The sequence below is a fragment of the Nelumbo lutea genome, chromosome 1, assembly GCF_056320005.1.
Source record: "Nelumbo lutea isolate HS-2025 chromosome 1, American lotus-T2T, whole genome shotgun sequence".
NCBI classification, from domain to species: domain Eukaryota; kingdom Viridiplantae; phylum Streptophyta; class Magnoliopsida; order Proteales; family Nelumbonaceae; genus Nelumbo; species Nelumbo lutea.
In genome coordinates, this window is record NC_142684.1 from 176,397,794 (window position 1) to 176,425,496 (window position 27,703).

A 27,703-nucleotide genomic window follows, 5' to 3' on the forward strand; every position below is an offset into this window, starting at 1 on the left:
CACATACCAATGCCAATTAGTCATAGTTTGGAATGTTTTTTCGTCTAAACTGCTTTGCTTCTCGATGTGTCTATTCATTTACCATGGGAGTTCCATAATAAGTCACATTCCGTACTAATAAGTCATATTTCATATAATTTGTAAACCAAGTGTTTAAAGTAAGTGTTGTTAATATATTTTACCTCAATATATGTAGCCCAAACATTAGGTGTTGCATCTATTGTCTTGGTTGAATCATTCCACGCAAAGCCACTTTGACTCAAAAGGTTCTTAATATTGCAAAATTCCGTTCGATTGTTTTCAACCTATTTTGTATGTGTCCTTGAATACATTCAACTGAAAATTTAGTGTTAATAGCATGTGCCGCTGCAGTGTAAGCCGGTGATTTGAAACTTATGTTCAAGGTTGACCTGCTGAGCAAGTGTGTCAATGAGTAAATTATCGATGTCCTATGTCCAATTCATATTTGTTTTTCCATTCTTGTTTTTAGGCTAAGAGCTAGAAGAGTCCATTTTTGTTTCATGCCAATCAAATGAACAATGCAAATCAACAATATATATCCATAACACCAATTAATACAATGTATTTTTGTATAAATAACAATAGGCAATTAATAAAGTCAAACATCATAATTAGTTAAAGAAGTGAGTGCACACAAAAAAACTATTATACAACAAAAGTTATATTAGAAAGAAAGAGTTAAACAACAGGAAGAAATTAATGTCAAGCCCTAGATCGATACAAGACATAACCAGCCCACATTTGGGTAGTTATTTCTTCTCTGAGATGAATTCCTTCCCTAGATTGTTCATTTCTTTAGCTCGTTGAGATAGTTGGGAGATTTGTGTATTATCTGCTCTATCATCATTTAAATCATCAATTCCTGCATCATCCTCAATATCAACTACTTCTCGATCATACTGACGCATGATGAAATCATACGGATCCACACCCATGACATGGTTGTGTAAGATGCAACATTTAGACACAATCTTCAACAGTGACTTAAAAGGGTAATGTTGTTGAGATACCAAGATTGGAAAGCGTTTCTTCAATACCCCAAAGATCCATTCAATGGCATTTCTAAGTGATGAGTATCGAAAGTTGAACAGTTCTTTTGGGTTCTCAGGTTGATGTGCACCCCATTCCTTTAGATGATATGGTGTAATGAACCCCATTTTTAATAAAAATCTTGCATCTACAAGATAAAATTTACCTATTTAAAATATAAAAAGTTAGAAAACACGTACATAGTTACCTATTAAATAAAAATGTCTCTTGTGAGAGTTTATTACTACCTTGAGGGACCTCTAATTTATGCTCTCTCCTCAAAGCATTGTTAAGCATGTGAGAATCCGATGCGGCACCCTCCCAACTAGGTAATACATATGTGAACCACAAATTGAAAGTGCATGTAGTAATGATGTTTTGTGTGGGATAAGATTTACGACCTTGAAACCTAGCAACATCAGTAGAAGAGACTTTCACAGGGAGGTGTGAGCCATCGATTGCCCCAACACAATCTTGCTAGTAAATTTAAGTTTTTTATTATTCATTTTTATGGGTGTATATGTCATAAAGAAGACTTTATCACTTAATTACCTTGAAATATGGCAAAAAATCATGTCGGTTTCTAATTTCCGGAGGTGTTTTAGTACCGCTTGGTTGAATCAAGTATATATCCTCCAAGCTCAACAAAGCATTCAATACATTGTTGAAATGATGGCTCACAATCTCACTAGACCGATTGAAATGAAAGCCCATTGTTCTATTCCTAACGTTGTGTGCCAGTATGTGTAGGAAACGTGCCACTTGTTCTTCTACCATGCATCTCATTGTATCATGTAGTCTTCCTGTCTCACGAATAATTTTGCATAGCCTTGCAAAGGCTGCTTTACTCATTCTCAATTGGTTATAACAATTTATTTCTTTTTGTCCATATAATCTATCTAATAAATCCCTTCATTCAAAATCCTGATTCACGGATGGTTCCCAATCAATATAATCCACATATTCTTGCAACATTGAAAATGTAACTGCAACCGTAGCAGTTGCAGCTCCAACAATTGCATATAGCAAATTTTGCTCCATCTATTTATAGGAAATAAATAAACAAATAAATAAATAAATTGGGGAATTCATTCTAGAATGCCTATACAATTTACATGCTGAAAAAGTAGTCAACAAAAAAAAAGAGCAACCATTAACCATGAATAAGTTTACTTCCTTCATGTTACTAATCAAAGCTACATGAAAGCACACATTACACTTTTTTTTTTCTTTTTTGATAGCTAAATCATCATAATGATGCATACGTACTCATATACATGATAAAGAATGAGAGTCTCATTTCAAAATCTTTGATAGCTAATCTCATTAAGAACTGATAATCAATGAATTCCACAAATGCGCTAGAATTCAGTAATATAAACTAATAACTAGTATTTATTAACAAATTCAATTACCAAAAATACCAAGGATGTCCTTCATAGTCATTCAAAATTTACTAATATGATTGTTGTTGCCGAGGCAATGATTGAAGGGTAATGGGTTTGGCCACTCCATTATATTGTATGGTCCCTTTCTTGATAAAAAAAAACAATGAACCATTTATTGTGTGGATTCTTAGAGCCTAAACTTTAGAATGTTCAATCAGAGATATGGTTCTATTATTCTCTTCCCTTTCCCTTGGCTGGATCTCATTGAGTCATGTACTTTCTCCTTCTTCTTTACTTTTTTTTTACCCTTCTTTCCTTCATTACTGAATAACAAACAATAATTGCATTTTTTTAAGCAAATTGATTGCTTTCAACCTAAGAAAGATTATATGAAAGTAAAGAACTAAGGATCCCTACCTACATTTGCGTGTACAACAAGAAGTGGGGTGGGGTTTAATTATCTACCATTCATGTGGCACTGTTTTAACTTAGTGGGTCAATTGGTGGTGGGCTCTTGTCCAATTGGAATAGTCTTGAATGAATGATTGCTGACAGTTGGAGTTGGACTTGGTAATTCATCTGAGTTATTCGTGGGACTCGGCCCTCCAAACCATTTTCCCAAATATTTCTATGCTCTTTGCTTTTCTTAGCTTCAAGCTTTATTCTTCCTTATTGGGTCATCACTGTTGCACACATGAATTTGTAACTAGTTAGGCATCGGTCCAGTCAAGTTAATATTTCCTTTCTTTGGTCAGACTGAGTTATTATTTCCTTTTCCCTAAGCAAAAATCTGATTTGGGTTTAGAAATCAAAATATACAACAGTCTATGAACACCACCACAGATTGAGTGGTCTTCAGGGATATGGACCAGGTACTATCCTAACCTTTGGCATTTTTTCGCACAAATTAGCCATCCTCAGACTCAAACCTATGTTCCCAGGCTTGCCAACCTGGCCAACCACTGAAATCTGAAATCACCATACTCTTTCAAATTAACCAAATGCAATTAGTTTTCTTTATTACCTTGTAAACTTTTGTGGCACTGTTTGTTTCATTCCCTTGTTAGTGGGTGAATTGTTTTTGTTTCATTTTGGGCGGGAGCTGTTTTTGTTTGCAGGGTCCAACAAACTGCCTTTTTTGTTTGTAGTGTCCAACAAACTGTAAAATAAATGTTTGCAAGATAATGAGTTAATGACTAAGAAACTGTAAAATAAATTTTTGTTTTTGTTTTTGTTTGCAAAATAATGAGTTAATGACATAAGAAATGCTCATTCCCATATATAAAATTCAGGTGGTCTCTCAGTTGAATGTAAAATAAATGTTTCAAGTCTCATATTTCAGAAATGTGGCATTCACTGTATAAGTGCAGATGCTAACTACATAAGAAGGAAATCATATATCTACTCTTATTATAATGAGTCCATTTATTTTCATTGAACTTCATTAGAAAATACCAAAAACCATATCATCCAACCTTGAACATTTTTCTACCCTTATAGAGAAAAAAGAAATAACTTCCATTTGATGATAACTAGATAAAGATGGAGAAAGTTAGTCTAATCAGATTAATTATTCTTTTTTATACAACTTTACTGCCTCTACTACATTGAAGGGTTATGGACAAATTAATCCATCAGATAAGGGATACACGTTCACTTTCTTAATCCACACAAGTCTTGTATCCTAGTCCACTGAAAATGCTTATTTTGAAAGTAGGGATTTTCTGATAAAATTGACCACAAGAACAAAGGGAAGTAAGTTAAAAAACATTTGGCCATTTTGGAGACCCAACCAAATTTCATTTCATTTAAAGACTTCTCTAAATGACCAAATTAGCAAATCAAATCAGCAAATCATTACTTCCACTACAGTTGGATCCCCTTTTGTACCTTTTTTGTTGTAAGTGTAAAATATTGAATTGTATTAACCAAAAGACATAGTTACAAAGACCCTTGTATACTAAGGCACCAAATATTGGGAATGTACAATAGGATCCTATATGGCAGTATGCATTCCTGTTTATAGAGAGCACTTTACAAGAGGAAAAATCTCGACCCTCTAAAACTTTTATGAATAGACATCCATGATTACAGCCTTCTCGCCAATTTCCTTGCCAACATATCCTCTAAGATGCACTATGTTCAAAGATGTGACTATTCCTTTTAACCAAGAGGGTCCAACAAACTGCCAAAGGAATCATGTTTTACATTGGTCTGTTGTCTTACTTAACCCCTGCATATACCGGCTTTCCAAAACTTCCCTATCTTTGTTTGCAAGAAAGGACTTTTTGTCTAGGCCCTGTAGACATTTAAACCATACTTAGCTAAGAAGTCAGCAGCCTTATTGGCACACCTAGGTACAACATGTATAACCTTATTATCCCCCTCAACATACTCAGAAGAAAGACCAAGCTCCCAACCAAACTGAAGAGAAACAACTTTTGTTTCTAGAAAAATTGAGCTTAACAAATCCACCCAAAGGTCTACTCCTGAAAAAATTAAAAGAAAAAACACCCCAAAAAAATTGTGCAGTACACATCGGTTTGATTTGCATTAATCAAATTCTTGTATCTTGTAAATAGCAAACATGTAAAGATCATGGAGAGAATGATTTACATTTGGGTTCATAGTCAATCATAGAGATCATTGTACCAAGATAAATCGCTATAATTCTATACAAAAGCTATTGGTGCAAGTCTCTGAATACAAGCTGCTTTAGATCAAAAAATATTAATCATCCAAATATTTACATTTGGATGCTGATGATCAGAACAAGGGGACATAAGTCCATCAACAACCGCCAAGATAAAGTCAAAGAAACAATTAAAGGACTGAGCATCATGACTCATGATACTTCCGAGAATAACCCCATGGTTAAGATGATTAATCATGACTCATGAACACTTTATTCAAGACAAAACAAATGCAGATCATGTTATCAAAACATTCAAATGGATTTATGAATTTTGTTTTGTGAAAGAAAATTGCATAAGAGAAAAACTTCAATCATCAAAGTTTTCTTACTTCAGACAGAAATAACGTTGTCTAGAGCTGAAGCGAAAGTGGAAACTTCTTCACCTATGAGGAAAACTGGCCCCTTCTGTATCCTAAACCGGATGAGAGGGAGAAACTTGGATTCTTCATAAATCTCTCCTCAAGGTTGAAACTCAAAAAAAAAAAAAAGTAAATCAGTGAAACCAATTTCATTCTTCAACACTTCACTTCTTACAAAAAATGAGAGAAAAAAAAGAGTGAGTAATGACATAAAGAAAACCTATTGGATTTGAAGTTTCAGTGATCTACGCAAATGGGGTTAAAATGTTAGATCTGAACATGGATGCATGCTTGTGGAGAGTGATTTTATTTCAGAAAAACCTTTGTCGAAGACAATGAAGAAAATGGCTGAGCTTCCAGCCACAGAGGGGAAAAACATGGGGTTGGGGAAGAAAGAACCGTAGACCGAAAAACAACAAAAAAGGGTAGAACAAGACAGCTAGAGAGAGAGTTTCATGGATCTTGTGTTACCTTTCAAAGAGATGGCCGGAGAAGCTACCGGAGATATGGCCGTTGGATTGCTACTTTGAAGGGAGAGGAGACTGTCGACTTCTTGCCTTGACAAAGCCCGAGCAATTTTCTTAGCTTTTCTTTTCTCATCGAGGTTGCACTGTTTTGGTGCGACCCCACTCACTTCATTTTGGGATCTTGCGTCCCTCTTGTTTCTCATCCCAAAACACTATTTACCAACAAACAAACACAAGAAAGGGAGAATCATTCGGGAATATTCCCTTTTCTCATCCATTTCTTAGTAAACAAATAGACCCTTAGTGTTTGACTATTATTGGCAAGGGTACAATGACTTATGTTTGATTGTACCTTAGCTATCAACATGGATTCTAGTTATCATCAATTTCTCAAAAATTTGATTTCTTTAATTTGGACAATGATTTTTGTGTTTGTAGAGCTCACAAAAATTTATGGTGGATAATATTTTTTTTGTTTGCTTAAATGTTTTTCTTTTAATTTTTTCATATTTTCTCCGTATATGCATTTGTTAGTATGTTGCCAATGTGTGTATATGTTGAAAGTATATTATAAGTGGGTTTTTAAGGTTCTTTTAATAGGAATATAATTGAATTTTTTGGCTGATTTCAATTATAGCTTCTAGTTGAACCAAACAGTAATAATCAGGATTCAAATTTGATTCCTGGTTGAACCAAATAGGCACCAAGAATAGGTGATTCCGATTCCAGTCCCGTTCTCAAACCAAACAGACCCTAACTATGCTACGATTGCTACCTTGTGAACTGTGATGGTCATGAAAATTAGATACGTTCATTGCTTCAATGTCAAGAGAATATATTCTAGGGTAAATTTCTTAAACTACCCTTATGGTTTAGCTAATTGACTAACTCTATCCTTACTATTTATATATTATCTTAGAGTACCCCTATGTTTTCTGATAATTGTCTAAAACCTCTCTCATCGTTAACTTTATGTCATATTCTGTCATGTAATCGATACTTTTTTTCAAAATTTCCGATTATACACTTTCAGCCTTTTTACCGTTTTTGTAGTGATTTTTGGGAGAAAGTCTCCCTACCCGGAGTTAATGACGCTCTTCATCTCTCCCTCTATTTCTATCCCTCTCTGCAACTGCTTCTAAGTTTGTTTTCCTTTCCTAAATCGTTGAAAACTATAATCCTTTTGGTGGAAAAGATGTTAGGAAAAGGCGAAAGGTCCGATTACATCCTCAACTCTGAACACCAAAATGGACAAGAAGAAACATGTCTTTTGCTCTTCTAGAGCAAGGTTGCAAATCCCCGTTGGCTGTATCAATCGTCTCCTGAAGTCCAGGCCAAATTGCAGCTAATGGAAGAGTAGAGGCAACGATCTTGGAGTATCTTACTGTAGAAGTCTTGGAATTGGAACTGGCAGGCAATGCCAACAAGGATCTGAAGGTTAAACATATTACACCAAGGCATTTGCAGCTTGCAATTTGAGGGGGTGAAGAACTCGATATACTGATCAAAGGAACTATAGTTGGTGGAGGTGTGATTCCTCACATCCACAAGTCCCTGATCAAAACATCCTCCAAAGACTATACATTTGCAGATTGGTTGAACTCCTTTCCTGCTGTTGAGGCTTTTCAATCCTAGGAATCATTCATGGCTGACCCTCCCATGTATAAGTGTAATATGAGTTGTACCTCCCAACCAGAAATAAACACATCAATCATCCTTTGTGCACGGGCTTAGAGCTTATAATCACAATAGCTCCATACATCAGCTACGACACCACCTTTTCAGCATCATCCAATGATCAGAATCAGACAAAGTGATCTGCAGCTACAGCTAATGATTCAGTATACCTCCCAATCAGCATTACAACTGATGATTTGGAAGTTTTATAAATGGATTAGAAACAAGATCGGTTGACAGGGCAGCAAAGGAGGAAGAGGAAGAGGAGGCAGCAAGGGATTTCTAATGGCGATCTTGTTGGAGGAAACTTGTTCCTATCTCCTTGAGGCAAAGATTCCAACGTCACTGACCCAAAATCAATAGCCCTCTTTAGTTCCTTCAAACTCTTTGCATCTCCAATACATTCTGGGTAACTGTAAATAAGAAGAAAAACAGAGCCGACAGAGGGTAATAAAGGCCACCCATCTCACTACAATTTTATTTATGGGGTATAAGATTGCTTGTGAAGATGACTTCCTGCCTAATAAATGTTGAGGTGGTATATGGCCTTGGAAATTAACTCTCTTAGAGAAGGATATTGAGTTGCCACAGTACGAGCTGTCCCCCTAGTCTGGAATAGAGTCTGTTCAATGGCAACAATTCCATTCAAATTCAGGGACGTGATTCCATTTTCTGCTTAGATGAATATAGCCGACGACAGCTGCAGCGATGATTCCGTCAATTGATGTTGTCAAACTGCTTGAAAATGTGAACGGAAATAATGGGTAAAATAGTATTTTTCTTCTTTCCATTAACAAGAGTTAATGGTAAAGAGGATTTAGTCAATTATCAGAAAATTTAGGGGTACCCTAAGACAATATGTAAACAATAAGGATAGGATTAGTCAATTAACTAAACCATAAGGTTAGTTTAAGAAATTTGCCTTATATTCTATTGGGTTTCCTCAAAAGCCTTCTTCTAATATGTCCATGCCCTTCCCTGTTGGCCTCCTCTTCGTGCAAGGATGTGAATCTGAATCCGATTAAGTTCCATCAATCTATCTGGACTCTAAACCCAACAACCTAACACTCTCCCCAATTTCTCCTTCTTCCATTTTATTTTTACTACAATTTCAACAAGAATGGACCAAAAATCTCATATAATCGCAATAATTTCTTGCATTAATAGATCATTAAAGATAGATGGAACTGGTTGTTGCTGCCCACTACATATGCTTATCATTCTTCCTGCATTTCCAGTAGCGATGCATTAAAAAAAAATCAATTTCTCTGACACCCCTTCAACCAGCATTCAAGATTCAAAACCCAATTGCAAAAAAACATCAAAGTCCCTCTCCTTTGCTCGATTTTATTCAGATTAAAAGAATCAAAAGTTTGAAAGAGAAGTCCCAAAATCAGATCCGCCCAGATCTGAAGTTACCACAAATTTTTATGTTTCTCAAGACTCTTTTCATCTAAAACACAATTTTTTTTCACCATATATCAATTAGAAAAAGTAGAAAGAGAAGAACAAATATAATTTTTTTGGGGTTCTTTCATCAGTTAGGTTTTGTTTTGAAAATTTAAAGAACAATGAAGGGCAAAATTGATCACAAAAGGGTAGTTTTGCAATTAAGAAACTTATAGAACTTATGTGACATCACATTAGGGGTGTAAACGGATTGAATCGAATCAGATCAGGTAACATCTGATTTCAAGTCCGATTAGATAATCCGATATCTGAATTCGATTCGATATCCGATGGATATTGAAAATTAATATTTGAATTTGAATCCGATTAAATATTTGAATATTCTATTCAAATTCAATTAATTAATTATTTTAGATCATTAATAAATATATAAAATAAATATTTTATTGATATAAAGTATATAAATATAAAAATTATTTATATAACTTAATTATTATATATATAATATTTTATATATTATATATAAGAATAAAATAATTGATTGAATTCAGATATTTATCGAATCAGATCAGGTCATATCCGAATTCGACCGATTAGATATTCAAATTATCTAAATTCGATTCGATTATATCGAATATCGAATTTGAAATTGAATTTTTGAATACCGTTTACACCCCTACATCACATGCGAACGGATTGTAACGACACGCAAATGGTTTATTGTCAAAAAACAGTTAAGGATCTTTAAGTCATTTTTCAAATAATAGGGTATGTTTTTGTCCATTTGCTAAACTATAGTGATACTTTAACTATTTAACCCTATATATAAATAGAAAAAAATATATTTTTTTATATAAATAAGATGCATATATGTATATATTCAGGTTAGATTTGGCTTGGGCTCAAGCTATTCAAGTCCTCAACCCAAATTTAGGTCAAACACACTAATTTTACAAACCTGCCCCAAGTGACAATGTAAAATCTCAGGCTCAACCCATGAAAAAATTGGTATCGGTGACTTGGTCCGCACAAGTTGCACCATACACATATAGACATAGCCAATAAAAGAGACAACCAATAAATATCACACTATTGTGAACACCTAACAACAAAGATAAAACAAGCTCAATAATAGACACTAAGGCCTCATTCGCTTTTTGGGAAGTTACTTACCTAAGTAAGTGTTTTTTTAGACATATTTACCTGATAAGTGCATTTATTCATGTTCTTTTATTTTCTAGGTAAATAAGAAAATGATCATTTCAGCCATAAAAAATTATAATTAAAAGGGATAAATTTGTCTCATCCAAGTATTGGTACTTTCTCAAGGAAAAATATATATATTTTTTCCGTAAACCCCACATAAATCTAAAAATAGAACATGAATATTTTAGCCAATGGGAATCAAAATCCTATTAACCAACTTCCACCCTCTCAAAATCCAAAACAAAAGAATGGGCCTTAAAAATCTAAAGCCTAGCATGCATAAGATAAGCAACAAACTTAAGTAACAATATTAAAAAGCGGAGCTCAAAAGGTCAACTCAACTTACTCTTTAGGGGGCATTAGTTTATTGGATTTTGAGAAGGGGAAAGTGGGTTAATAGGATTTTGATTTCCATTGACCAATAAACCCATGCTCTCTTTTTTTAATTTATGTCAGGATTAGGGAAAATTTATTTTCTTATACCTATCTTCCAAGTGGGTTAATAACTTTCCCACTTAGAGGAAAATTGTGAATACGAAACAAAAATGTCTTTTCTAATAATGATTTTTATGATTAAAATAGACATTATCTTATTTTGAGGAAGAGTCCAACTTTGGGTCACGACGGGGTTGGTCAATATGTCAATATATTTTAGGGGGGTTCTACAACATGTCAATATGTCAATGTATAATTTGTACTCTTCCCAAATGAGTCTAATGCTTAGTTTGAAAAAAAAAAAAGTATAAATACAAATATATAAATTATAAATACATAAAAAATAATACAAAATATAAGATTTTGCACTCTAAATATTCGTATTTGCACTCAGCCTACCGGAAAAAACAGTAACTGACCAACCGGTATCAAAACTCACCGGGGTGGGGGTTGATTGGTCAGAACCTTCCTCTGTTATGTGTTTCCGGCAGTTCAGAATTTTCATTACTTATTTGTTTTCTTTATTATTTTTCATAAACCATAACCGTATCTTTTCTTCGTATTCAATTATTCATGCCCGTCTATCGTACGGATTCTCCTGCTGAGCAAAGTCATCTCGTTCCGCGTAGAAGCCAAACCCTACCTTATCTCCCCACCATCTGATGGTTCAAATATGCGTATCTCGGAATCAGGGTCAACGATCGCACGTTACACTAACGTTCTAAATATGTAACATAGTATGATATCCTTCCTCCATAAACCCTTCAAACGAAAACCTTCGACTTCGTCACTTTCGGAAGCTCTCGCAGGTGCGAACTGTTTCTCAGTCCTCACAAGATGTTTCAATGTTCTTCCAGAAGACTTCGGGCAAGGGATGGTCAACCATAGCATTCAGATCACAAGCTGAATGAAAGTTTTTTAGAATCACCTTGTTTCTTAAGCAGAATTTCAAATCGCAGATGGCTCTCAGACGACCAACGTCGATTCAACATCTCTATCGATCTCTTGAAATTCGAAAATTTTCGTCTCTGTAAGCACATTTTTTCTTTTGCTTTTCCTGCCAAGTGACTAGTTTTTTTTTTTCTTTTGTAAAACTTTCTGCCACGTGGAGTGGTTCTTTGGAGTTGAAATTGATTGGATTTGTAGGTTTGGAAGCTCAAGAAGCTACTCGAATTTCAATTCTAAGGGTAAATTCTTCCGAAAGAAGTTAGAGCTTTTATTTTCATTGCTAATACGCTATCTGTTAACTTTAGCATTATATAGTTTTTTTATTTTATTTTATTTTATTTTCCATTTCTTATATCTGATACTGATGGCTCTAGTTCAGGTTATCTGACTTAGATTTGCACAATGTGATCAGTTCCAGGACTTACTTACAGGAGCATTTTAAACTGCTCCCGTAAAGATCATGGTTATCTTTCTTGGATTCCTGGGAGTGCAAATCCACTTCGTTCTGCAATGGTAGCTTCTCAGAGCTTAGCATTTTCAAACCACTACGAGATATAAAACCTATTTAGTTTATCTTCAATGTTTCCGAGAATTATTACAGAACTTCACTGCGATGCATAAATGTTTTGTTTGCTGTTTTTAGGGTTCCGAGTTATCAGCCTTTGTGAATGACATGAGGTTGGTAACGACACAAGCGAAAGCACCTCCTCAAATACGACAAATGGTATCCATTATTCATTAACCTAACTGATTTGTATATCGTTTTTTTTTCCGAATTGATTGCATATTAAATATATAGCATTTCCTTCTATTTAAGTGTGAATATGCTTCCAGTGTTATATTGAACATAAAAAGTCAAGCAACTTCGGTTTTTATAATTGATACATAATTTACTAAAGGGATTTATTGCATATGTGCTTATGATATGTAGTTTCAAATTAGATCCTTTCAGGGACTGGAGATGACTATGAGACTGAGGTGAGCGAAACATTGGATACTTCTGATTGTAAATGTTCATAGTTATCGATGTAACACTGTAACTACACAAGGACAAGGCACACTATACTGATGGAGTTCAATAAATTGTTGGATATAAACACATTGAGGCAAAAACCACTTTTTATTACTAGTGATGCACCAATGGTGCCCATTCTGTTGCACAGCTTAGTTGAATTTATTAAATTAAGAACATGATGGTCTGTTTGTGTGTGGTGAAATAAAATTTCTTGCCCCTTGACTATCTACTCTCTTGTGAAGATAGATATGAAAGGCAAGCGTTCATCGTTTCAGGTTGATGACTTGATGGTAATGCAATGCTTACCTGAAGAACTTGTTAGGAGTTTAAATTCACAAAAGGTCCTAGTATCTGCTGATAGTTTGACCATCAGTGTGAGAAAAACTTCCTTGGGGCATTGTCTTTGACCTACTGATTGCTCAACGTGCTCCTCCTATACACCTAGGCATAGCATCAGGCTCTTTCTTCCTCACAGGAAAGGTTAGCAGTTGATATTATCATATGACACACTGTTTTCTCCTTCTATATTTGGGGCTAGTGCAGAATAGGCATTATGGTTGCAGATATGTTCCTTGGTTTCTGGATGTCATTGCATCATCAAGTAACATTAAACATCCACAAGGAGAGCACAAGGGGCATCATAGTCAATATTTGTTTCTTTCCAAACCAAATTTTTTACCAGAGAAAGTGCTCAATGGTTAAAGTGGCCAGTTTATTTGGCTTTTGATATTGTGATCTTGAACACCCATTTTCTACTCAGAGTGGTGCTTGGTTGGCAACTGAAAAACCACTTACTGGAAAGGAATAAATGTCATCTCAAGTTTTCCTTCACTTGAATAAAGGAACCCCCTTTTGGTGATTTTCGTTTTGGGCAAAGGGGCCTCTCCTCCTATAGCTGAAATAGTTAAGCTTTACTTGGGATTAAATGCGCTTTGGGGATGTCAACTCAATTGGTATTAATATTCTTTAATTGGGATTAGTATGAAGAAAGTAACTTTTATAGTTGAAGATTTTGTGTATCATCTATTTAGAAGAAGATAATCTAAGTATGTATTTTTTTTGGATCAGCAACACAGAAAAGATTCATTAAATTAATAGAGATAATCTACGTATGTATTAAGTACTAAAGAAGTGTAATATGTGTATGAGTATGGCCCATGTACAACAACATGCTATACAATAAGATCTCCTTTAGATCCCAAAAAAGGGAACATGAGGTTTGATCATGCATTTTACAAAAAAGAAAAAAAAAAAAGAAAACAGGTTAAGGAAAGTAGAGTGTTAAGGTTCCTTGAACTCCTTGTGAATTAATATCCATGACCATGAGACTAGTAACCTATGGAACTCCATGATACAACTCCCTTTGGGCTAGGTAGATTATTAAGGATACAAGCATTTTTCTCTCCCCAAACCATGTAATGGTGAAAAGGAGTAAAACTTCATACAAATTTCCTTTTTGTACTTAAAATGCCTTTAGTACTAGCTGCTAAAAATATATCAAAGAATCATCAGCTCACCCAAAAAATTCAAAGAAATATAGGATCTGAAAAAGTAAATAATTCAAAATGTATTACAAAGGAGTACACTAGAAGAGCACAATTTCCTCACTTTTGCTCCTATCACAATATAACAATACCAGCAATTCAGGAAATGCATTATTTGTGCTCTGCTAATATGGTCATGTGTCTAATGTGCTTATTTGTCTTTCTTTCTATGATTGATATGATAGTTGTTTATGCCTCTTATGCTTTTGTTTATGCAGGGCGCTTTACAAGTGTCTATGGTGAGTCCTGGATTTGTCTATGAGCCATATGCACCTCGTGAACCCATTCCATTTTGGAGAAGGTTGATTAAGTTACATATGTTTTCTTGGCTGCATTGAATAGATGTAGATTCTATTAGTTGGCCTTCAATTAAAGATTAATGAGATTTTGAAGTGAGTTCAATTTTTTTTGTCAACAATTTTGAAGTGAGTTTAATTTGAATAAAATACTTAATACTGCTTCATAACAATTTTATTAAATCATATTGTGTTAATTTTCAACTTATATTTTTCAGGTATGTTACTATTTGCCAACTAATAACATAACAAAACCTAAACTGGACAATGGCAATCTCAACTATTAAAGTTTAACTTTTTTACTCTAGTAAGACTTTTATCTTTATGACCAGAAGGCATCTTTATAACTCTGTCGTCCCTACTTTCTAGGTCTTAGAGAGTGAACTCACCATTTTTTTTGATTGGTAATTATCAAAAATTTATTAATGAAGAAGCAAGAATAAGTAAAAAGAAAAAGGGAAATAATGATTTACTTTCCCACTGACATATTGATAATTTGCTGATCAGATGGTTCACAAGAAGTGGTTGGAAAAGAACAAAAGAAGATATCATTATAGAGGTACTGTTCAATTGCTTACAAAGTGTTAGTGTAGAATTTCCAAATGCTGGTGCTACTATATTCTCATTCATAGCCATGATGAATCTTTGACATTTCACAGGTTCTGTCACATGTTACTCATGGAAAGAAAAAGGATTCTGTTAATTGTTATGAAACATGTAAATTTACTTTGATATCAATTGAAAAAACAATATTTAGTTTCATGTTTGACTGTGACAAGTAACTTTACAAATTACAACCTGTGGCGAATGGCATTTGATTCATGGTTTTTCTTTTTCTGGTGGTTATGATAAGCATGAGAACAGAAGTAATGAATTCATACCTCATGACTTCGTGTTAGTTGTTTTTATTGGTACACTCGTGTTAGTTTTCTTTGTTTCTTTAATTGTCATATTATGTCCATAAATGTTGTAAGAACTGAAACATACAAATATGAGTTATGAATTATTTCTCAATTCATTATTCAGATATGTTTTTGGGCCTTTAAAATCCTTACCATTCTCCATTTCAAAACATATACAACTTGATGAACTTGAACCTGTGTATGAGTTGGCTAGCATTTTCCATCTTGCTTGTGACGTCTGAGCTTAATTCCAACCTACCTACCAAGAAAGAAAAGATGATATGTTGTTTTGTTTCTATTTTTTCAGCTCAAGAATGCATATGCCATCGCCAAGTTAAGGAAAGCTGGATATTCAAAAAAGCAGTTTTATCAAGAGGCTGTACAGTTATACAAGGAGGTGATTCTATGCTCCTATTATGTGATGGAAATATAGAGATTTTTTTTTTTCATGGGGAAGTCCAAGTTACACTGGTTTAAGTTCTGTCAGTAACGCAACCAATGTTCTGAAAATCATAATCGTAGAGAAAGTTGAACCAAATCAAATTGTGAATCGTAAGATTATTTCTATTTCTTACAAACTTGTCAAAAAATTATATATATGCGCTAAAAGGCTAAATATACATAGAACAATAGAACTTACCACTTATACAATAGAAGTCTAAGATGATATAATCAACTTTGACTTGAAAGTCAAATAATCCAGTAATCCACATACAATGACTTTTTATCCAACATATGATGGAAAATAAATTCAATTATATGGTCTTAAATAACGTAAATAAATCAATTTCAAGTAAGGTATTTAAAACAAGCCACCCTTGATAGAACTAAATATGAACAAAACAAAATGACACAGATTCTTAATTGAATTCATTTGAATCGTCAATCGCAAGAATTGTATAAATTGTAAGATTTATGAATCAAATCAAATCATAGGATTCAAACAAAAATGATAAGATTTTTACAGAAAAGGATTCAGACATAATTTTTGAATCAAAACCTTTGGGATTCATGATTCAAGACACAGCTCTTATACATCTTTTGGCTTGATCTTAATGCATTTGCAGCTCTCTCTATATTGTGCAGGTGCATGACAAATCCATGCTTTGTTACATATTAGTGTCTGTATGAATCATTAGAGAAGCATATAACTGCGGTTGAATCTCCCCCTTAGATGTGAAGAGTCCATGATAATAATAAACAAAAATGTGTCCAATTTCTGCCGTATAAATTAGGGCTATCAATGGATCCAAATTTGATCCAATCAAGACAGACATGGACTTCTAAGCTAACCTTTTTTAGGATGGAAAACTAAAAGGACTCTATGCTGTAAGATCAAAGTTTTGAAATTAGAAGAAATGAGGAAGGAAAGATCTGACTCACACTAATCACATCAGAAAGCTAAAGCAATATACAAGAACTAAGTCAAAGAGCTTGGATATCAATAACGGGAAGTGAACTAATCCAGAACATCTGGCCCAACCGCCCAAGTATACCTCATTCCTGGTTGCTCCCTCCCTAGCCATATAATTTGGCAAGATAGTGGGCAGATCTCTGAATTCAACGGTATGAGGTGTTCACTCTGGCAGTAAAGTATCCTTCCTCTCTGATGAAATGATGTGGCAACCATGGGCCTTCATCCCTGTTTCTCATCCAATCTAGCACCACCTGTGAGTTTGCCTCTTCCACTTTTGAGTAACCCAAGGAGTACATCAACCCGATGCCTACAGGGAAGGGGAAGATATGATTTCAGTCCTGATTGAATCCCTATGCCAATGGGATCAGAATAAACAGAAATGGATCCCTTAGTAAGGATCCCAATAAAGAAGAAACAAAAATTGAAGCAACAAATGTTTCTAGAATTCAGTGCAGATCAAAGAAACACCAACTCTCTGACAATCACAAGGAACCCTTGCATGCCAATTTGTTGCGACATAGAATCTATCAAAAAAAAAATGTTGCGACATGGTATTTTGGATTGTTTCAGCACTTATCAACATTACCACTTTTCAATATTTCAAAACCTCATGTAATGCTTTTATGGTGGTGGTGGTGGCTGGGGGGGATTGGCTTACAGAGGAGTGAATCCTCTAATCACAATTCTGTCAGTGTTAATCTTGAGGCTCACATGCAATTTTTTTTTTTATCAATAACAGCTGAAAATTTTATTAATTGTGGAGAAAGAATGATATACTAAATTACTAATGTGAAACGTGCCCAGCACCCCTTGGGCTAGTTCCAGCTAGCCACCCACTGCTTTCCATCCCTTTTTACATGATCCAATCATTCCCCATGATGGACCTTCCCAAAACAATTAGTTTCTTTGTAGTCCTTGTCTATCAGCTAGACTAGTTGATCTCTAAATTGAAGTGAACATCATCCTTGATTGTTTGTTTTTCTCATATGTCTATTTGATAAGGGGAAAGAAAATCAAAAGACCAAGGACCAAGGGGGTGTTTGCCAATGTATATGTTTTTTTAAACAATAGTTTGTCCATAACTGTCTCTTCCCCCTTCTGTAATCATAACAACTTAAGGTATGCAATGTGCAAATTTTGGAAGTATCTACAAGCCAAGTTCCGACATTTCAGTCCTCTTAAAGATTCTAAGCTAACCCCTGTTATGCTTGACAAACCCCTTAATATGCTCAACAAATCCCTGAGCTTCAGTGGATAACACAAACCCCTGAATATGCTTGGCAAAACTAAACATAAACCTAAATACAAGGCTACAAGCACATGAAATATTGCAGCATAATAGGTGTTGCTACCGACTACTGAGAACATCCCTCTATCCCTTGGTTTGTCCAGTTCATGAAGCTAATGACTGCTTAAGAACTGATGTGTTCCCCCTTTTTCAATTGTTTGCTGGAAGTCAATCCTTGTTCAAAAGTTTTTAGGGTGTTTGCACACACACACACACACACACACACACACACACGAAAGAAAGACAAAGAAAACCAGAGACTTTTTTCAGACGTTTTTGACATGTTTCCATCTTCTCAAGGACAACGAACAACCAGCTTCACAGCATCATACTATGGGCATGCCTTTTTCGATGGTATAATTACAGTCCTTGAATGACTGCATTGTAATCATAACATACTTCTTACAGTTGACAGGATATATTGCTTTTTTTCTTTGAAGTTCTCCTTTGGAACTTTTATTCTTTTGTAAAGCTTGTATGAAAGTTCATTGGTATTTTTTTATCCTCTGATGTATTAGTGCAACCTTGCCAGATAAATACCTTGATGGCAAATGGAGATAAAAAATCATTGAGGAAGGTGGTTACAGACAGAACGTACTCAGTAAGATACTGTTATTTTACTTGTTCACTGCTCCCTATGGATTGTCAGTTGTATCCTTCCCCCCATTTCTTCCTATATTCCATTTTCTTTTTGCAATCTTATGCTTCTATGCCCAAATTGCAGTGGTATTATTGCTGTTTTTATCTAATATTTATGTTGTTGTTTCTAAATTTGACATTTTCAGGCACTCAAGAATGAAATCAAACAAAGGGAATCTATGTGGAGTAGTGTTTACTGGGAATTGATTGAGCCAGTTGTTAAAATACGAACACTGCGGGCTCGACTGGTAAGTTCAGTTGTTCAATGATTTCACATGCTTATTAGTCCAGTAGGCTGTAAAAGGAATATTCACAAAGAATGGATTGAATACCATATAATACCATTCTCCCCAGTATGTGTTGTTTCTGTATTTTTTTTTTTAATTTGTGGATATTTGACATACTTCCTTAGGAGAGGGTAAATTATTACTTTTATATAGAAAGTCTTGCACTCATTTTTTTTGTCTGAGAATTTAACAAAACTGATGACATGCTCTAGAATGTGAAAAACAACTGTGAACACTTTTGTCCACTCTGTAATATTATTACTTATGTTGGCCAATGTATGTGACTTGTTTGACTCTCCACTTGATTGCATTAAATGGATCGTTTTCTGCTACCTAATGGCCATGCAAAGAGTCTTTAAGTATCATGACCTTTGGATTGTTTCTTGTTTCAATTTTTGGCTGATGAGATCTTCTTGGATCTTGTAGAGTGCACATTTTGACTATTAGTATGTACCAATGTAGTCACATGTGACACAAGCTGACAGATTTTTTATTCATCTATTCATGCTCATTTTCATGATAACCGGTACACTTAGGCAAGTATAAACTTACACTGTATTACTAAAAAAATAAAGGGGAACCTTTAAGATACTGAACATGGTAAATAGTTGTTCATATCAAGATTCATTCCCGCTATTTCTTTTCCTATGTTAAATGGCACTTGATTTCTTGCATTTGGTTCTAATTTTGTGTGTTCCACAGATTGGCATTGATAGAAATGACCTCAACAAAGTATTCATACAGCTTACACTTGAGTTCCTGGCTAAACAGGTATACAGACCACACTTGAACCATATGTTATCCTTAGGTGGAGAGATGCCTTTTACATCCTTGAGGGGCTCTAATTGTGGATACATTTTTTATGGTTATGCACTGAAAGTTGTTATTAAATGTGTGACACCCTACCTTTTTGTGTGGTTTGAAGCATTGATTTACATAGTTGGAGTAACCAATTAAGTTTATGACAAAACCTAGATGTTGATTACTGATCCAATTTTGAGTTCCTAACGAGGCAAGGCACTTTGCTAATACAAGTCACTCCTCAAAGCAAGTTCATCAGCCAGTGCATTAGCACACCTAAGATCTACCTGAATGAGGTATTCAGACTGGATGCTGGAAGTCAAAGATCTAACCTCTTGAGTCATATTCATATGGTTCTCCATTGTGTTGAATAAAATTCTAAAGTTGATGAAAAAAATCACATGGTTTTCCACTCAATAATTATGGAAGGATTTCATTAGTTGATTCCCAATTCCCAGTTTCTCATTGTTATTGCTGTTGCAGAAATTTGAGGCATATGATTCAAAAGGTGTGGTTGTTGCTGGAGATAAAACAAAAGAGGTATTATCCACAAACCACAATTTTGCTAATGCTGCTCTAATGGAAAAAAAGAAAAATCTTGATTTTATTTTTATAGCCTATGTTGCTAAGCACCCAGGTAACCTAGTCTAATTCTCTTATATACCTAATACCTAGACTGTTTCTAGGGGGCAGACACCCTTGTAATAACAATGTGCACTACTGTAATACCTTTGATTGTGATCATTTAAGCGTTAATTTCATAGGAGTGTGGAGAATCTGTAGATAACCAGCCGACCAGTCCATCATGTATAGAATTGTTGGAGAAAATATTTTCCAATTATTGGGCTTGCTTCATGCATAAAATGGTCACCGAATATCTAAAAGAAACCGTTTTTTTATAAGAAAAGCAAATTAATTAAAATAAAGGCTACAATAACAGGTGATATGACATTATCGAAGATAGAGAGAGACAAGTTACAACTAAACCAACCCACCTGGCATCATCAAAAAACTTTCATGCAAAATCTTTACACCAAAAAAGCTTACCAAGATCCCAATATGCATGTATATGTTAATGTTGAGCAGAAGAAGAAGAAGAAGAAGAAGAAGAAGAAGGAGAAGAGAGGAGGCTGCAGACTTAAGGCCTCAAAAGAACTACTTCATGCGAGTGAAGCATTTGTATTTATACTATACTGGTCGTACAACACAAGAGGTCTACAAAATTACAAAAATACCGCTACAGGCAATAAACCTGTGTACAGTACATACAATACATCTGTCAACACTCCCCCTCAAGTTGGGACATAGATATCAATCATGCCCAACTTGTCCCAGAGATCTTGGTGTCTAGAATGGTTTAGCCCTTTTGTAAAGATGTCTGCTAGTTGGTCTTCAGAGCTGATGTATGGAGTGCATACTTTGCCTGTGATGATTTTCTTTCTAATAAAGTGCTTGTCAACTTTAATGTGCTTTATTCCATCATGTAGTACCGGGTTAGCAGCGATACTTATAGCTACCTTGTTATCACAAAGTAGAGTCATGGGTTTGTCCACTGGAAAACCCAACTCTCCCAATAGATTCTTTATCCACATACCTTCGGCTACTCCGTGTGCCATTGCACGGTACTCAGCTTGAGCACTGGATCTAGCTACCACGATTTGCTTCTTATTCCTCTAAGTAACAAGGTTCCCTCCCACAAAAGTACAGTAACCACTAGTAGACCTTCTATCACTTTGAGATCCAGCCCAATCCGCATCTGTGTAAATTTTAACTCTCAAATGTCCATGTTTCTAGAATAATAAGCAAACATCCGAGAACTTCTTAAGATACCACAGTATTCTCTCTACTGCTTCAAGATGAGTGGACCTAGGTGCATGTATGAACTGGCTGAGGACACCAACAGCATATGCTATGTCTGGACGAGTCATAGAGAGGTACAACAATCTCCCTACAAGCCTGTGGAATTGCTTCACATCCTTAAGAGGTTCACCTTGGCTGTCACTTAACTTATGGTTGGGGTCAATGGGAGAGTCAACCGGCTTAACCCCAATCTTTCCAGTGTCCTTAAGCAAGTCTAGGACATATTTCCTTTGGGAGATGAAGATACCCTTTTTTGATCGGGCAACTTTAATTCCAATGAAGTATTTGGTAGGTCCTAGATCTTTCACTTCGAACTGAGTGGCAAGGAAGCCCTTCAAACTTTGAATTCCATCCTTTTAGTCACCAGTAACAATTATGTCATCCACATATACTATTAGGGCAACCATTTTACCTTCTCCCCTTTTTACAAACAGTGTGTGATCTGACTGACATTGCTTGTATCCCCGCTGTTGAACTGCAGTATGAAATCTGTTGAACCAAGCTGGGGGGTTGCTTTAGCCCGTATAAAGACTTCTTTAACTTGCACACTTTCTATTCATTTCCTTGAGCCAGAAAATTGGGGGTTGAACCATATAAACTTCCTCTTCAAGGTCACCATTCCAGAAGGCATTCTTGATGTCAAGCTGATGTAGATCCCAATTCAGATTGGCAGTAAGAGAGAAAAGTACTCTAATAGAGTTCATTTTGGCAACGGGGGCAAATGTTTCTGCATAATCAACTCCATATACTTGAGTAAAATCCTTTGCCACTAAACGAGCTTTATACCTCTCCATGGTTCCATCAGCCCCATGTTTAACAGTGAACACCCATTTACATCCAACTGGATCATTTCCCTTAGGGAGATCAACAAGTTCACACGTGCCATTCTTGTGAAGAGCATCAATTTCTTCCTTCATGGCATTTGTTCATTTTGGTACTGGGAGAGCTTCTGCCACATTCTTGGGAATAGGGATACTGTCAATGGAGGTAAGGAAGGCACGAAATGAAGGTGAGATGTTCTCATAGGAAACAAAGTTGGAAATGGGGTGTTTAGTGGTGCACGACCTAACACCTTTCCTGTGGGCAATAGGAAGGTCAAGATCATTAGCAACAGGGAGGTCAAGTCCATCATTGGGAGTCAAGTTACCTGAGTGAGTATGATCTTCCCCCGAGGAATTTGATGGCACTTGAGGTATAGCTTCTGGATTCTCCGCAGCTCTTGAACTTGGTTGGCCTTTACGACGACGAGAAAAAACACGGAAATGTGGAGGATCATAAGGAGAAGGGGAAGGAGGAGAATGATTAGGAAGAGGAGGAAGCTGAACCAGTTTCTCCTCATGTCTACACTCCCCCTGAGGAGAAACAAGAAAGAATGGCTCATCTTCAAAGAAGGTAACATCCATGGAGACATAGAATCTCCAAGAAACAGGATCAAAGCAACGATACCCTTTCTGAGATAATGAGTAGCCATGAAATATGCATGGGATAGCACGAGAGTCCAATTTCCCTCAGGTGGGAGATAAGTTTTGGACAAAGCACCGACAACCAAAAACACGAGGAGGGATAGAAAGAAGAGGGGTCTTAGGAAAGAGAAGTTGATGTAGGGCTTTGTACTCTAACCAACGAGAGGGCATTCGATTAATGAGGTATGTAGAACAAAGGACAACCTCAAGCCAAAATCGTTTGGGAACATTCATGTGGAGTAGTAGACCCCGTGCCACTTCAAGGAGGTGTCGGTTCTTCCGTTCAGCCACACCATTTTGTTGTGGCGTGCGGACACAAGAGCTCCGATGAAGTGAGCCATGTGAAGCAAAGAACTCTGTGAGGTCACTATGAAAAAACTCTTTTGCATTGTCTGACTGAAATATTTGAATTTCGGTTTGAAATTGGGTGAAGACCATCCTCTGAAAATCTTGGATATTTTTGGTACTTCCTCACGGGTTCACATTGGATATATCCAAGTATATCTGGAATTATCGTCAATGAAGGTAATGAAGTACTTGTAGCCACTCTCAGAAGGTAAAGTAACAGGGCTCCACACATCAGAATGCACAATGTGAAAAGGAAGCTCAAATTTACTATTTCTTTGAGGAAATTGAGTTCTACAATGCTTGCTTAACTGACACGTTTGACAAGAAAAATTAGAAATAGACACTGACTTACACAGTTCTGGGAAAACAACTTTCAAGGACTCAAAGGACAAATGACCCAAACGACAATGCCACAAATATATTTTATTCTTTCTGAACTGACTCATAGACTCTGTAAGATGAAGGCCAGCCGTATTCTCCAGCATGTAGAGTCCATCAACATACGTCTCCTACCAATCGTACTCATAGGCTACTTGTAGTTGATAAATCTTGGCATAGTGTCGAAGTTCAGAATATGTGGATTTTGCCTATTCCCATATCTCATTTACAGTTTCAGCCCACATGAAGTTCTTCCTTATTTGCGGTTGCATGGATACCAAAAGCCATGACATAACCATATTATTCTCTTGATCCCATCTATCATGTTTTGCATTTCCAGAAGGTGGTTCTTTGATTCTTCCATTTATGTAGCCTATTTTTCCCCTTGCAGTTATGTATAACTTGATCCCTCTTGACTAGACTTGTTCATGGGCCGGATGGCCCGACGGGCCGGCCCGGCTCGACTCCTGGACGGGCTTGAACAAGCTTTTTGGCCCGCGAGCTTAACCTCGGGCCAAATAGCCCGGCATGAGCCCGGCCCGGCCCGACCTAATATTAAACTTAAAATGAGTTATGTGATTATGTCCATTTGAGTAAATTTTTTTATTTAATAATGTAAAATTGTGTTTTAAAATATAAAAGGGAAAAAATACCATCTTGTAGGCCCATTGTTCATTTAAATAGAAAAAAAATACTCTAAATTTTTAATTCTAATTTGAATAGGAAATTTTGTTTTTTTTTTCAATTAGGTCGGGCCTCGAGCTTTTTATCAGGGCCGGGCTCGGGCCCAAGTTATAGGCCCGTTGGTCGGGCTGGGCTCAGGCTCGGGCTTAGTATATTTTTATTAGTGACAAGTGAAAGCCCGGCCCCGCTCGGCCAATGAATAGGTCTACTCTTGACCACTCTAGGTAATTTAACCCATCAAGAGGAACAACAACCATAGGGAAGGATAGGTCACATCTCCCACTCATTCCATTTAGCATCGTGGAGATTCCGGATGTAGCTGAATCTTCACTATTCATGATTCTAGGTTTAGAAGTATACAAGCAAAGGCACACTGCCTTACAGAGAAGCTACAGTCCACAACTAGGCACTTGCTGATTTTCGGTTTCACAGAGAACCAAGCACAAACACTGCAGCTGCAGTACTAGTTTGTATGACCTACACTGTCCACAATACAATATACGAATACTACGCTTGCAGTGTAACTAGGTCTGAATGACCTACAGTTTTACAACTTTCATGAAGCTCTCTCAGTAGGAACAACAATACAAGTGGTGGTTCACCACTTTCCAGGGCAGCCTAACAGTCACTTAGGGTTTAGGGTTCATCAACAGTCCCTTAGAGAGCTGAATAGAGCAACACACAAACGGAGGAGAGGGAAAAAAAACAGTCGAGCAGTCCCTACTCAGATTTTAGGACATTAACAGTCCATCGAAATAGTGTAAGAAGAGAACCATAAACAGAGAAACTTCAGTTCAGTACCTGGGTCACTCGAACTGTGAATAGGCAGTACACTCATGGACTCAATCTTCTATGCAGGCCAGAACCCTTCTTCGTACATCTGGGATGGTTTTCTATAGTCTTCTTAGCCGAGCAACTCCAGTCACCAGCACCTGGGCTGGAGGATAAAGAAGGAAAAACTTGTAGCAGAACCCTTTTCTGCGATAGGAAGTTGAACAGTCAGCTTTCTTGTAGCAGAACCCTACTCGGTAGCGGAGACTAACCGCAACACTAGAGAATGCTTCCTCTTCCTTGTCTCCGAGCATCAGGACTATAGTTTCTACGCATCAGTGGAGAGAGACCTCAGTTGGTTGTTTTCCAGGCCTAGTCGGTTCCGCTCTGATACCATGTTGAGCAGAAGGAGAAGAGAGGAGGCTGCAAACTTAAGGCCTCAAAAGAACTACTTCATGCAAGTGAAGCATTTGTATTTATACTATACTGGTCGTACAATACAATAGGTCTACAAAATTACAAAAATACCCCTGCGGGCACTAAACCTGTGTACAGTACATAAATACATCTGTCAACAGTTAAAATGTGGCAAGTGGAAAATCCATACTCATCATTTCTTGGACCCTACATGAAAGATTTACAAGACCAACACTAAATGAAATCGGTAAATCATATTGAGTTTTGGTATACTCCCAAACTTTTGTCATAAACAATACAAAAAATAAATGTTGATACTCTTTTATTACAAAGAAAAATTGTCAAATTTTCACTAGTATCTGTTCCTCATATGCTGCATGTATAGGTACTTGTACGTGATATTTGGGTGTTTGAGAAATCTCTCTTCCACACTGGAGCATACTGGCGTCTTTGTGGCCGGATTTCATTGTAGGTTGGTTGGCTGACAGTAAGAGAGCTTAAAGGATGAAGAGAACTGATGACTGATGAGTAATGTAATAAATACTTGAAAGTTTTCAACCTCAGTTTTTTACTTAATTCATTCTTTTTTTTTCATTTAAATTAATAATTTATTTCATTTTCACTGGACTGCTGTAGGAATAAAATGAGATCCAAGTTGGACAGTTCAGGTACAAGAATTTTCTATTGTTGACAAACTCATCCGAAAAAAAAATTTACATATGGGAGCTATATTGCTGAATGAGCAATTTATTAGTTTTATATTGTGATTGTCCATTCATTAATTCTATATTGCTGAATGAGAAATGTGGGGATTAAGCCAACAAATGGATGGCTGCTCAGTCGTTAAGATTCGTTAGTTTTGCACTTTTACATTATGGTTATCCAAGAATCACAAGCCAGTTAGCATCAGATCTAATGTTAATCTGATTGGGGCTTAAGGCAATTTTAAATTGCAGATCCATTTGTAATCGGGATCAATTATTTGTTGATCAAAAATCAAAAGCATATATATTATTGATCCGATCTCAATGAAGCCCAAAATGCCTACCGTGAAAAGGTCTACTAGTTGGCTCAATTAGGATTATTATCCGCATGACCTACCCACTACCATGTAAAATGTGAAGTAATGAATTGATGTCCAAACTGTGACCATATGGGATCCTTTAGATTGATTATTGGTTCAATTCTGAAGCCATCATCACCATCCCTCGTAGAGCAGCAAATGGAAAGGGAACATGTGAGTGCTTTTGGGTTCCCAACGATCTTTTCTTTTCCTAGGCATTTTATTGCAACATATCCTCCATCAGGCATCAGCACAGGTGATAAGAAGAAGGAATACAGAACCACGTATGAGTCCTGGTTTGATTAGATGTAGGGAGTAAAATTGCAAATCCAGTCGTTTAGTCATTAGTGAGACATCTTTTGTATCATTGTTTTTTTTCCAGGACTGGCTTGCTCGTGAGGTTCTTTATTCTTCTTTGGATTTCAGCATTTCATCTCTTCCCCCTTCTCTTTTTATTTGTTGTGATGACTTTTGGGGACATACTACCCGTTGTTTAGTACATTTTTTTCTTTTCAAAAAAAATATAGTGTTTTTTCAAGGACAATATCGCCCCGGTCCAGGTCCAGCCCGTAGCTTCTAAATTTCTTTGGTAACAGATTTGTTGTCAAGCCCTTCCTGTAAAATTGACTTTGCACATTTGGAAAAGTAAACCTAATTGATTACCGAATAGACCAGACTAGGGACCGTTTGATAACGGCTAGACTTCTTACATTGTCTTTTAGTTGTATAACTAAATAATAACAAAGTTAGAAGGATATTGTGGTCTATCCAGCTTCAGTTTCAACCATTAAGGATCCCACAACCTCCTTTGAAAACAAAGGGGTCAGATTAAAGATTTGCCATCTCATTTTCCTGCCACCTAAAATAGAGATTTAGACTGCATTTGGCATTCCTC

General features: G+C 36.1%; 1 protein-coding gene across 3 annotated transcripts; it reads left to right on the forward strand.

Annotated features, from left to right (window-relative positions):
• Positions 1 to 11,248: 11,248 nt before the first annotated feature.
• LOC148879401 (Mitochondrial inner membrane translocase complex, subunit Tim44-related protein) lies at positions 11,249 to 26,504 on the forward strand. Of its 3 annotated transcripts, XR_016104221.1 has the most exons (14): positions 11,249 to 11,717; positions 11,834 to 11,874; positions 12,048 to 12,148; positions 12,279 to 12,359; positions 14,413 to 14,495; positions 14,998 to 15,049; positions 15,700 to 15,789; positions 18,630 to 18,698; positions 18,883 to 18,984; positions 19,726 to 19,794; positions 19,999 to 20,120; positions 20,308 to 20,364; positions 26,131 to 26,278; positions 26,382 to 26,504. XR_016104221.1 is itself a non-coding variant. In XM_088960931.1 (12 exons), exons 1-12 carry the CDS (start codon positions 11,647 to 11,649, stop codon positions 26,215 to 26,217), a joined length of 903 nt encoding a protein of 300 aa, XP_088817057.1. In that variant the 5' UTR covers positions 11,249 to 11,646; the 3' UTR covers positions 26,218 to 26,279. The 3 variants fall into 3 exon arrangements, 1 of the variants encoding a protein (XP_088817057.1); XR_016104220.1 differs by lacking the exon at positions 19,999 to 20,120; XM_088960931.1 differs by lacking the exons at positions 19,999 to 20,120; positions 26,382 to 26,504 and having other exon boundaries at positions 26,131 to 26,279.
• The last annotated feature ends 1,199 nt before the right edge of the window (positions 26,505 to 27,703 follow it).

Coding starts and splice junctions, on each gene's coding strand:
- LOC148879401 (XM_088960931.1), top strand. CDS start 11,647: ATGGCTCTCAGACGACCAACGTCGATTCAACATCTCTATCGATCTCTT. Junction 11,875..12,047: donor CTCGAATTTCAATTCTAAGG/GTAAATTCTTCC, acceptor CAATGTGATCAG/TTCCAGGACTTACTTACAGG. Junction 15,050..15,699: donor AAGAAGATATCATTATAGAG/GTACTGTTCAAT, acceptor CTATTTTTTCAG/CTCAAGAATGCATATGCCAT.